The sequence below is a fragment of the Rattus norvegicus genome, chromosome 14 (genome assembly GCF_021556685.1).
Source record: "Rattus norvegicus strain SHRSP/BbbUtx chromosome 14, alternate assembly SHRSP_T2T, whole genome shotgun sequence".
Taxonomy (NCBI): Eukaryota; Metazoa; Chordata; class Mammalia; order Rodentia; family Muridae; genus Rattus; species Rattus norvegicus.
Genome location: NC_141547.1, coordinates 80,421,574 through 80,434,670, shown reverse-complemented (window position 1 = coordinate 80,434,670; position 13,097 = coordinate 80,421,574). Strand labels below are relative to the sequence as shown.

Genomic DNA, 13,097 nt, shown 5'->3' with positions numbered 1-13,097 from the left:
GATAGGAATGCTAACTTAAAAACAAAGCTGACCACAACAAAAATCAATCAGAAATGCAAGGAAGTGTAGGGAGTTGCAATTTGTAACAAGAACAACTAGTCAATATTGGCCCAGAAATTAAACTATGTTAGCATACAGAAACACTAAAACAGTGTAAGAAACATTAAAACAGAATAACTGTTTTTTATGTCTAGGAAGCAAAAGGTTGAGGGTATGGGAAGAAGAAATAAGACAGGAAAAAGACTGAGCCTGAACTAAAATAAGGAGAGAGCCTACTTCTCATAGCAGATGCCTGCCAAAATTCAGGGAAGTGCCATCTGTAAGGCATGCTCACCTCAGTAAAAGTCTGTTGTCAGATGACAAGGTGAAATAAAGAGGTTTTCAGACATACCACTGAGGAATACCTCCTGTCTGACAAGCAGTGAGTTTAAGACATTTTAAAGGAAGTGTTTCTAGCAGATAGAAAACGATACTAGGTGGAATCTGGATCTACCGAAAGGATTGAAGAGCAGTGGTGATAGCATCTGTGCTAGCAGATGGATAGCCATAAGAAGGCTGTCTCTCTGTCTCTGTCTCTGTCTCTGTCTCTGTCTCTCGGTCTGTCTCTCTCTTTCTGAGACAAGATTATGTACTGATCTAGCACTCGTGATCTTGCCTGTGCTGCTTGAGTGCTGGGATTTCAGATGTGAGTCTCATGTATGCAGCAGCCTGTGCCATGATACTGTTTTAGGGGAGATATGAACAAATGTTTACTCAACCCTAGGAAAGCATTGATAGACCAAAGTGTTGATGCCTCTAAAAGCCAACATGGTCAATCAGTGAATGCATAGGGTATGGGTGAGTGGTTACTTATAGGCTTAAAAGGCAGTGCATCACCAAAATCTCACCCTGGCATGGGAGAGAGCTCACTAACGCTAGAACCCTGGAACTCTCTGTACAACTTGGACCATAACATTTTAGGAGCCTACCTACCCTAGCAGTCCTTACTACTTATATAATCTAGGTGTCGTAGTCAGGAGTTATATTATTGTGATAAAACACTGTCTAAACGAAACTTGGGGAGGGGAGCGTTTATTTCAGCCTGTACTTCTACATCACAGCCCATCGCTGAGGGAAATCAGGGCAGGAATTGACTGATGCAGGTAATAGAGGTAATGGAGGATGCTGCTTACTGCTTCCTCGCATGGTTTGTCCTGCCTGCTTCTTACAGCACCCACGGCCACCAGCCCAGGGTTGGCATCACTCAAAACAAACTAGGTTCTCCCAAATCTATCATTAATGTTTAAAAAAGCACCATAGGCCAAACTGGTAAGGGCATTTTATCTATTGAAATTCCCTCTTCTAGAATGATTCTAGCTTGCGTCAAGATGACATTAAACTAGCTAGCACACTTGGGGACAGAGGGTCATTATAAATCTGATAAATTCCAAGCATTCCCTTAGAATTTCCTGACTCTGAAAGGCCTTGCTATACAGCACAGTCTTTTCTTTTTCTTTTTTCTTTTATTTATTTTTGTTTGTTTTACATTGATTGGTTGTCTGTTATGTTAAAGGGTGTGCATTGTCATAGTACTTGTGTGTAATTTAGAGGCCAACTTTCAGGTGTTGGTTCTCTTTTCATGATACATGTTCTGAGTATTGAAATCAGGTAGATCATCAGGCCTGCTGCTAAGTTATTTGCTGACTACGTGTAGAAATTTTATTTTGGATAGATTTGTTGAATAATTAACCTTCCCTGTTGATGCTACTAGAAGGAGTCCTGAGCTCATTTAAAGAGCTGTCATTAACGTTCTGTTTTGGCACTACTAAGACTGACATCTGAGGGAAAGTCTCTCGCATCAGACTTTCCTCCTTAGATTCTAGTTTATTACTGTATTCCTTATGTATAATGTCTATCGCATTTCTGAGTACCATGTCTTCTTGCTCTGTATGTACTGAGCATTATTGATCCCTTTTCTTTCTCTTAGGTTTATGGATGTCTTTCGACTCCTTTTGAGACAGAGTCTCATTGTGTAGCTCTAGTTTGCTTAGAACTTGAGATCCCCCTGCCTCTGCCTCCCTGGTACTGGGATTAAGATCATGTGCTAGAACTTTCTTGTTAGAGGTAAAAGAGAAAGTGACTATACAGAGTTCTTTAGATTAAGATCCTAGTACAGCAGTCTGCTTTTGATGTTTTAGAAATGGCATGCCCCATTCTGTGTCACCAGCATCACTTCCAGGATATGTCTCGTATTACAGGTTTGAGATACTTTAGAGTTTCACTCACATGGCCCACAGCCTCTTCTTCTAATGGATGGGCTTAGCTTGTTGGATCATGCCATACCAAGCAGGAGCTCTCAACTTAACCTCCTATAACATTTCACAAATAGTATGTAGCATGTAATTATTAAAAAAAAAAAAAAATCCATGCTAAAGCCATTATGGGGAGCTGCAAGCTGAGATCTTCCCAGGTTCCTGAGGTTAACCTGCCACTGAACTGCTCCACACTCCCAGGCCATCTGTTCCCTAAGGCCAGTCTGCCAAGACTGGCTACCACTGGCTCTAAACCCCTAGCCCTGTAAAATGAAAACTCCAGAGGCTTGTAATTTATCAGCTAGATTAATAACAGTAAATCTTCAACCCCCAAAATGTCCACAAAAGAACTCAAAACTCGATAAAACTTGATATAAGTACAAGCTACACACCTAGATGGGGCAAATGTACCCTATTTTACTCTGTTGTTTCTTTCCGATATCCATAGCTACCTATGGCTCTTTTAGGTCACATGGATCTGGTTTATCTTCTTCCTCCATCTTCTCTCCATCCATCTCTTGTCTCCCTGTCGCCCCCTCTCTAAAACTTTCAGCTCCACCCAATTTTTCCACTGCCCAATCACAGGCTCTATCTTTATCTGACTAATTAAGATTTCACCTGACCTTACCTTCATACAAACAACTATCCACACAAGTGCCCAGATTCTGGTTTTTGTGATACCAGTATTCTGTTTCTTGCAACAGAGAAACCTTGTGAGCCTGTGCAGTCTGAGGAAATGTAGCTGGATCTTGCAGCACATTGAAAGTCAGATTAAAAAGAAATAAAGGAGATTGATTGGCTTCCTGGGTTTTCAAGGCTTCAGGGATACCGTGTAAAAGTAAAAGCAATCTTGATTTAAGAATTCTAGACAGTATCTTCTAAACATGTTTAGATGAAATCTTACAAAGAAAGGGCAGCAGTATCAGTAGGCCGTGCACTACAGTCTGCCTTTATGCAGATATCCTTAATTTTTATGAAGTGTTCTTTCTTGTTCTAAAATTCCATTTAGACCGCTCATTGTATTTTGTCATCATTTCTCCTAGCTCCCTCATGACTATGACCACCTCTCTTTCTCTCTCTCTCTCTCTTACTTAGAAATTCTCCAGAATTTCAGAAACTCTTGGGCATTGCTATGGAACTGTTTCTGCTGTGCAGCGACGATGCGGAGTCAGACGTCAGAATGGTGGCTGATGAGTGCCTCAACAAAGTCATCAAAGTAAGCCGCCCCTCCTGATGATGGCGCGCTCCCATAATTGTCGTGCACTAAGAGACAAAGCTTTTGATGAGCATTCTCTTGCTTTGAGTAAAACATCCTCAGAATATCTACATATTTTCCATTTTGGGCATATGGCTTGGAGAGCCTGGGGTATTTTCCCATAAACAGCTAAATGTGTTCTATCAGCAGGAACTGTTCTTTTGCACCATTATAGTACCCAGGTCCGAGTCTATGTGACCACTGGCTGCCTAATTCTAAGAGGGTTGTCTCTGTGGGCTGCCACTTCTGTTTGGGCATTGCTTGAAGAACCTCAGAGCTCTGGGGGTGCAAAGGTGGGTGTGGGCGAATGAAGTCTTGCATGCCTTCCTTCGTTTCTTTTCCTGCCCCTCCTAATGGAGGTCAAATAGTTCTGTTCGTTGTTGAAGGGTGGTTTCTCAGGGTAGGCTAATTAGAGGCAGCATGCCTGAATGGGGAAAAAGGAGAGTACAGACAGGATAATGGAGCCAGGAAGCAATAGCCACTCAGTTGCAGTGCCAGAAGAGGTGAGAAGACTGGGCACCTTTCTCACTATGTCAGTGGTCACCGGGTTTTCTGCTATGAGAGAAAGTCCTCCTTCCCAGGCCTCATTCTTTCCTTTTTTTTTTTTTTTTTTTTTTTTTTTTTTTGAGACTGTGTAACCTTAACTGTCCAGGAACTCATTACATTATGTAGATTGAGCTGGCCTCGAATTCACAAGGATCTGCCTGCTTCTGCCCTCTGAGTGTTAGGATTAAAACTGCGCCACCCTGCCTAGTTTCTGTTCTCATTCTTAATATTTTGCAAAATCAATTTTGTTTTTATCATTCTGACATACACCTCTCAGGAGACCCATGCCTGTCCTGGTCGACTTCTACATTGCTTTGTGTGAGTGGGACTAGTGTCTTAGGTGTCACTTCTACCTCACGTTGACTCTCATGGAGGTAGGCTCTGTGACGTAATTCTCAACCTTCTCTTCCTTCATAAACTGCTGCTGAAAGATGGCTAAGGGGAATGCATATCTCACTTTCTGTGCGAGGATCCTTTTTCTTTGGGCCTTTATATTCCTTCTGCCTCCCCTCTCCTGCTGATTTGAGTCTCAGTCCTGAAATTTAGATCACTGTACAAAACACTGTCTCTTCCCTCTCTTTGAAGGCTCCTCATAATTATGGCTTCTGGATGAACCAGAAACTCTCCCTAAATAAGGGTCATTTCCCTCCCTATTAGTGTTAAAGCAGAACAGCCCTTTCACTTTCTTCCTGGGTCCTTTTAAAGCACCATGTATTATACTGGCCATGCAATTATCCTTTCTTTTCCTTCATGAGTCCAGCCTTACTCAGGATGACTTGTCTGCTGGGGAACGTGGGTTCAGATGGCCCGCTGCAGTTCTCTCTGCGATTCTCCAGGCCCGGGGAAGAGTGATTTCCTTCACCTAGTAACTGAACAACTTGGTGGGATGTACTTGATTTTTGTGAACCTGAGTTTTCTCAGTTATAAAATGGAAGCTGTCTCTATGGCACATATGTGAGCGTGTTGATGTGTTTGGTGAGACATTCACGTTACTAATGGGATTTTTACTCTTGTCCAGTTACATGGCAGAGTGTGGCATGTCAGTTCACTGTTTCTTTCTGCTTTCTGTTAGTGGAGCCATAGAACCCCCTGGCCTGAGAAATTCTTCCCATATGAGCAGGTCACCGCCCGTTGGTTAGCTTGCTCTGTGGTCAGAAGCTGACTTCTGGTGCTCAGGTTTCCATCCATCTGCTGAGGCTGAGCAATGGCTGAGGTGAGGTGAGGCAGCCTTTGGGAGATTGCTCCTGTCACTTCCTAAGCACCTGCACATGATGCCGTCTTAGTTTTCTTTCTGTCGGTGAGATAAACACCATGACCAAAAGAAAGCCAGCACAGGAACTCAAGAAGGAGCCATGGAGGAACAGTGCTTACTGGCTCACTTCTCATGGCTTACTCAGCCTGCTTTCGTTTACAACCCAACACTACCTATCCAGGGATAGCACTGCATACAGTGAGTTGGGTCAACCCTACATTGATCATTAATCAAGAAAATGCCCTTCAGATTTGCCTCCAGGCACTCTCAGGAGGCATGTTCCTTCATTTGAGGTTCATCCACCCAAAGAACCCTAGCTGTGTCAGGTAGTCAAAACCCATCCAGTATAGGGTTGTATTTGTGACTTATCTTCCATGTTGGCCTAATGGCTGAATGGGTTTCACCTAATTTACACACTTGGTAAATTAGTGACTCTCACATAGCTCACATATGTTTTTCAGTTTTTTCTCCCCCAAGTCCAGACACCCTGCTGTCATTATGTGGGATCAGGAGGCTTTCTTTGACATTTCGGTTCTTGATCTTTGAACTTTGGAGATTGAAAAACAAAACAACCCTCGTCCCCCCCCCCCCAAAAAAAAAAAAACAGAGAGAACTATTACAAGTTGCCTTGATTGGTAGGTGGGCATTAGGAAGGGCAGAGAGGACAATGTGAGTCTAAATTGCCCATATCCTTGTTATTTCAAGTGCAAGCAGCAGTTTCGTTCAAAACTCTTCTGTGGTGGCTTCCTGCTGAAGCTCCTGCTGCCCAGGATGGCTTGGTGCGTGTTCCAGGCCACGATCACTGTCACAGCCTCGGCTTTATGTTCAGGATCTTGGCTGCCTACCTCTACTGTCGTCCTGTTTCTTTGTGCTTTCTAGTTGATGGCACAGATTCCAGCTTCCAGCATAGCACTGAAAATAAGTCAGGCCAGTCTCACTCTTTCCCTCCTGCTTATAGCTGCCTTCACGTTTCTGCCTTTTCAACTGCTACAGTGTTCAGGGTAAACCAGTAGGGAAGACCAGGTCCAGCTAGGTATATTCACTGTGACAGAGGAAAGGCAGGGCACGGTGGGAGAAGGGAATGGTAGGACTGCAGGAATGGTCCACTCTGTAGTCTGGGACTTTTGTTTTCTTGTAAGAATTGTAGTGCGTATTATTAAGACCAGTTTCTAGTCCAGAAAATGGGCAGCTATTACTTGTCTTTTGTGTTCAAAATACATTGAGTTCTGTTAGCCAGGTAGTATGTTCCTGCCTTCAAGTGATTTATAGTCTTAGGTGGTAAAGTGAATGTGTCCAAAAATAACCCATGGTGTAACGTGCACAGTCTTCCCAGGGAGACGGAGGTCGCACCCTGGGAGCAGCTGGGAGCAGCTGGGAGCAGCTGGAAGCAGGAAAGATCTTCTCATTGTTACCTGCCACCTGGAGGTTTGTCTCAGAAAGGAGACGAGGCCCTTCTCAGGCTGTGGAAAATGGTGTATCTTGAGGGTCAATTTAAGTAGTTTGTGTCTTGGTAGAAAATGGGGACCTCTTGTAGCTCACTGGCCAGTTCTGATAGGGAATGGAAAAAGGACCCAGCTGAGGGGAAGGCATGAGCTAGGATGGTGCCTAGACTACGAGGCTGGTGGTTGGATGGGTAGAGCTTGTTTGCAGTCATGTGTGGAGGCAGGTGGGGAGTTGGGGGGGAGAGAAAGCTATAGTGAGCTCTATCCCCACCCCATGAAGGACTCATGGAAGAGCCATGCTCCGCCCTTAACAGGGCTTTCATTTTCTTTACTACAAAATAAAGTAGGTTTTGGTTCACACAACATTTATATAGCTAAAACAGGCTTCAATGTACTCTTTTTTTTTTTTTTTCTTCCTTTTTTTCGGAGCTGGGGACTGAACCCAGGGCCTTGCGCTTGCTAGGCAAGTGCTCTACCACTGAGCTCAATCCCCAACCCCTTTGATGTACTCTTAAATTTTATTTGAAAGTAGTCTTTTTAATGTTTGTCAGCTTGATTTGCTTCTTTTGTTCAAACTACAGCAGCAGAATCAGGGTCTGAAATTTGCTGGTGAGGCCAGCCAGAAAGATTGGTTAAGAGAGGTTACTGCTTTAGCAGAAGACCTGACTTCAGTTCCCTGTACATAAGGTGGCTCATTACCACTTGTAACCCAAATTTCAGGGGATCCTGTGCCTTCTTCTGACCTCTGCAGGCTCCTGTGCACACACTGTACACATACATACACTCAGGCACACATCACATGAATTTTTTTTTAAAGTTGGTGGAATGTTATACTCTTTCTGAATCAATTTTCCAAAGTGTGCCTCTGTTTTAACTTTAAAACTTATGGCCCGGTAGATAATCCTCATGTCTAGTTTCATCTCTGTTGCTGATAAAATATCCTGGCAAAAAACTGAAGGGAGAAAGGATTTGACTTAGAACTTCACGTTACAGTCCATCATTCTAGTGGCCTCAGAGCAGCTGGTCACAGCCACAGTGCAGGGCGGAGAGAGGCGCACATGCGCCTCTTGCTCAGCTACCTTGCTCTACTTTTATCTGCCCTGGGTCTAAAACTTAGGCAGTGCTGCTACTCGTTTTCAGCCTTGGTCATCCCACATCAACTGAGGCAATCAAAATAGTCCCTCACTGTCTCTTCTGTTTCCGACCCGCAGAAAAGAGTGAAGACACAGCGTTCTTCTCAAAGCGGTTTATTCAGGAACCTTACAGCATGCAAGCAGCAATCTTTCCTTTCTTTTCTCCTCTCTCCTCCTCCCAGCCCCCGAGCACACTCCCTTATATCCTCCCTCAACTCCGCCTCAGCAGTCCAGTCCGCGTAATCTCAGTTCATAGGTCCATATCACATGGCCTGATCTTGTGTCTTGGTGCACCTGCGCAGCCTCACAATGGACATGGCTAGTTTCGGGTGTGTGAGGAAGTCAGGTGCTAGTCATGAAACTTAGCTGCAGTCTCGGGCGCCATCTTGGGACTGCCGCCACACCCGCTCCCCACACCTCACAAATATGCCCACAGGACAACCAGATCTAGACAGTATCTTACTGAGAGTAGTCCCAGTTCATGTAGGTTATGTCAAGTTGACAGAGCTAACCATCTCTAGATGTCAGTGCTACATGTGACTGAAAAGGAGAGCTGGGTCACTCACTCTCTCTCCATAGTTTTGACATGCCATTTTAGAAGAGAAAGTTCTTAGGGACAAGAATAGGGAGTCTTTCTCTAATGTGGACTTTATGCCATTAGATTTGATTGCGGCTCAAAGTCAGATACATGGACCTTATGTTTTAGTGAGTGTTCTATTGCTGTGAATAGACACCACGACCACAGCAATTCTTGTAAAGGAAAACACTTAGTTGGGGCTGGGTCTCAGTTCAGAGGTTTAGTCCCTCATTATGGTGAACAGCATGGCGGCATGCAGGTAGATATGGTGCTGGAGAGGTAGCATAGAGTTCTATATCTGCACTGAAAACAGGAAGAGAGAGTGACATTGGCCCTGTCTTGGGCAGCTGAAACCTCAAAGCTCATCCCAGTGACACACTTCCTTCAACAAGGCTACGCTTCTTAATAGCACCATTCCCTATGGGCCTGTGGGGCCATTTTCAGTCAAACCATCATATCTTATTTCTGAGTTAGCTCCGAAGTGATCAGGGAAGGTCAAGAAATGAGCTCTGAGGATCATAAGACTTCCTAGCTGACACTGAGACCTAGCTGGGTCAGGGAGTGGGGGCTGTGAGTATCCTCATCATTTCGGAAGTTTAGAACCTCAAAAAAGATGATTCTGTGTTACATGTTCCCTGTCAGAGGGAAGGGCTCAGATCTTACAAGTACAGCCCCCATATCCTGCTTACTTAGAGGCTGTCATCTGAGCTGTCCAGGTGAACTAGTGAAGACTGAATGTTTATACTATGAAAGCTTTAGGGTTATTTTTAATTTGATATTATATAGTGTTTGATTATTATAAATGTTAAATTCTTTTTTCTTCTGTTTTTATCCTAGTAAAGACCTGTATTTAGAATATTCTGTGATTTTTTTATATGCATTTAATTTTTTCTTAGCATATTATTTAGTTGCTGATAATGTTACTTTCCCTTAAAATTTGAAGTTGTGGTTGCCATTTAGCTTTATGGGTAGGATTTAGAACTATAGGTAGAATGTCTATCTTCTATATAAAGTCTCTTCTATTTCTTGCAGGCTTTGATGGACTCTAATCTTCCAAGGCTACAGTTAGAACTCTATAAGGAAATTAAAAAGGTGGGTCTTTGCTCTGCATTATTGAGAAGATGATACTGTTTTATTATTGAGTACTTGATGAGATTTTTATCTTGCAAGTTATTAAGTAGAACTGTTAGAAGGAAGTGCCATTTGGTGAAGCAGACTTAAGTTTTCTTTAAAAATGTACTCATTTTTATTAATTGAAATAGAAATTTAAAGCACTAACTTAATATTTTAAAAGATTTGTTTATTAAATGGGTCTGAGCTTTGCCTGGGTCTATTTCTCTGCATCCAGTATGCGCAGTGCCTGTTGAGGTCCTCTGCAGAAGCAGCAAGTGCTCTTAACCCCGAGAATCTCTAGCTCCTGGCAACTTTCTTTCTTTTTTAAAACTATATTTTTATAATGGAAGCCCTCTGGACCTTAAAAATCCTTTTTTTTTTTTTCCAGAGCTGGGATCGAACCCAGGGCCTTGCGCTTGCTAGGCAAGTGCTCTACCGCTGAGCTAAATCCCCAACCCCTAGGACCTTAAAAATCTTTGAAGTAGTTACCATCATTTTACCCTGTTAATTTGGATTTTCTCTGATTAAATTAACAGAGAAAGAGAATGTTTAACTCTCCAAGGGAGGATGCAAGCGGCTCCAATACAGTAGACCTAGCTGTAGAAAGAGCATGTGACTCTTAATGTAACACATCCCTTATTAACCCCACTTAGAATGGTGCTCCTCGAAGTTTGCGTGCAGCTCTGTGGAGGTTTGCTGAGCTGGCTCACCTGGTTCGACCTCAGAAGTGCAGGTAAGTTGTACCTTTGTAGTATTTTAAAGATTTGTTTGGTAGATGGCTAGTCCTGCTTGTCTTGTATGTTCCAGTGCACATGTCTACCCTGAGAGATCATTCTTGTCCACTCTAAGTTGCCTATCTGTGTCCTTTTTGGTTGCTGTCAGCATTTCTTTCTTATATTTCTTTCCAAAGACCCATCTCTATTAGGAATACTCTCATATCCTCTATTAATGTGCTTCTTTCTTTCTTTTTTTTTTTAAAGATTTATTTATTTATTATATATAAGTACACTGTAGCTGTCTTCAGATACACTAGAAGAGGGCATCGGATCTCTTTTACAGATGGTTGTGAGCCACCATGTGGTTGCTGGGAATTGAACTCATGACCTCTGGAAGAGCAGTCGGGTGCTCTTAACCGCTGAGCCATCTCTCCAGCCCAATGTGCTTCTTTCTTGTCCCATCATTCCCCAGGAGATTCCAGAGTAATAGTCTCACCTTTCTGTGTTTCATTTCCAACATGAACACAGTGAACACTCAATGCATTGGTTAAGGAGTCCTTACCCAGGGCCTGAGGATTGTCCCTGAGCTCAGCAGTGGCTAGCATAGCAGTTATTGAAAACTAAGCATTTGTGTAGCATTGGTTGGAGAAGTAAGCGAACTGTGCATAAAACTGTACTTGTCTGTTGATCGTCCTTGACTCCTGTAGTGCTAGGTATTGAATCCAGGGCCTTGGGCATGCTAGGCAATTGCTTTACCGCCAGTCTCATTGTCAGCCCACCCAACTGACTTTGTGGCTTGAGTAACAAAACAGGACTGTAGTTATGTCAGTTCTTTCCTCATCCTCAGCTGGTAAAATGTACTGCTTATGTCCCAAAGACCCTTGGCTCTATCCATGAGAACTATAACAGAGTGCTCCAAATCTTCACATTAACAAACAACAAGGATATGTTCAATTTAGGTTGAGTTTCAGTAAGAATTTTATGTGGCCACAGAGATGTAGTCACTAAGGAAGTTTCTTTTTATAGAACTTTTCCTTTTGCTACGCTGATATATTTATTTTTGTGTTGGCTTTGGTACTAAGACTAGGCATACTTAAGCATGCACTTTACCACATTTACACATTTTCAGCTCAAGTGGCCTTACTTTGAAAATGTCGTATTATTGATGTAATACATCTCAGATTTGTATAACATCAGACAAAATAGCTGTTCAAAAGTGTGATTGTCCTGTCAGGCCCTTCCTTAAACCCTCTTAATTATTCCCTAGTGCTGTTTAGATAAAATCTAGACCTCTCACTCAGAACAAGAGACAATTTAGCCTCTGCTGGCCCTTTCCCATCTCGTCACTTCAGAGATGCTCTATTGACTCATTGGTCAACGTTAATTCTTCAAACAAATTGGTTTTGTTTCCTCATGATAGCTTGATGTCTCAGAAAAATAGTCACCTCCTTATGTAGGCATTCTAGCCTTTTAATCTTCTAAATTGTAGCAGATGTCTGCCTAACAAAGATGGCTGTAGTATCTGTAGGCCTACTTGCTATATAAGAGGGCCTTGGCCCCACTATAGCAGGCACCGAGTGTCAGCTGAGTCTCTTTTTTTCTCAGTCCTACTCTATACACATTTTTCTCTAAGGTAAGGAAGGTAAGGAATGGGATGTTGTTTGAAAGCCCCATTTGATTTCACCACTCCCCCCCCCCCCCCCCCCCCCGATTGTGCAGCTTTCCTGGGGAGCATAAAAGAAACTTGTGTTGATTTCTAATGAAAAGGAGCTGGCTTACAAAACAGAAGTTCAATCAAGTCTGGCTTGCCAAATTAATGGGTTTTATTTGGCTTATATACAAAGGCATAGACAACTCATGGGCAGCTGTGCCTTTGAAGCCTCACCTCCAGTCAGTTTGCCTTTTACATGCCTCAGCCCTTCTGGTTGTATGTGCCTGTAGCACGAAGGAATGATGATTGGAATCTTGGGGGTCTGATGACATTCTTTTCTTCTCTCCAGAAGAGAATGGTACCAGACCATCCTGTAGACCTAGGCATCTGCTCTGTAGTTCTCCTCACTTTGTTGTCTGCCTGTGGCTCCAAGGTCTCCATAGAAGTCACCATTACTACTCTGCTTCCCAATAAGGATGGTCATGTCAAGTGTGGGGGAAGCAGGCCACAGTAGCTTTTAACACGATTTTTTTTCAGTAGAATGATGTCCACACTTTATTTTGTTTGTTGAATGTTATTATGTAAGGGTGCACGTCAGTACCTGTATATAGAGAGGTCAGGGTGTCTGTCATTCCTGGGTATAGTTCCTCAGGAGCTGTCCAGCTTGTCTTTTGAGACAGAGTTGTTTACTGTCTTGGGATCTGTTGATGAAGCTTGGCTGGCCAGCCCTAAACCTCAGAGATTCACTTGTTTCTGCTTCCCTAGTGCTGGGATGACAAGTGAGCACCACTATGTCTGGGTTTTTGTGTGGATGCTAGGGATTGAACCCATTCTGTGCTTGCTGCATAAACTATCTCCTTTCTAGTTCCATCCATTTGCCTGCAAAACTCAGGATATCCCTGTTCTTAATAGCTGAATAGTATTCCATTGTGTAAATGAATCACATATTCTGTATCCATTCTTCAATTGTGGGACATCTGGGTTGTTTCCAGCTTCTGGCTATCACAGATAAGGCTGCTATGAACATAGTGGAGCACATGCCCTTGTGGTATGGAGGGGCATCTTTTGGGTATATGCCCAAGAGTGGTATAGATCATGTAAATCTATTTCTAATTTTCTGA

General features: G+C 43.0%; 1 protein-coding gene across 3 annotated transcripts in view; it reads left to right on the top strand.

Annotated features, from left to right (window-relative positions):
- Htt (huntingtin) overlaps positions 1-13,097 on the top strand; it is a 148,969-nt gene that overhangs the window by 17,786 nt on the left and 118,086 nt on the right. For 2 of the 3 annotated variants that reach the window (NM_024357.5, XM_087582724.1), the window contains 3 exon segments: positions 3,387-3,507; positions 9,529-9,588; positions 10,263-10,342. In NM_024357.5, the coding sequence (NP_077333.2) occupies positions 3,387-3,507; positions 9,529-9,588; positions 10,263-10,342 (261 nt within the window). 3 annotated transcript variants of the gene reach the window in all.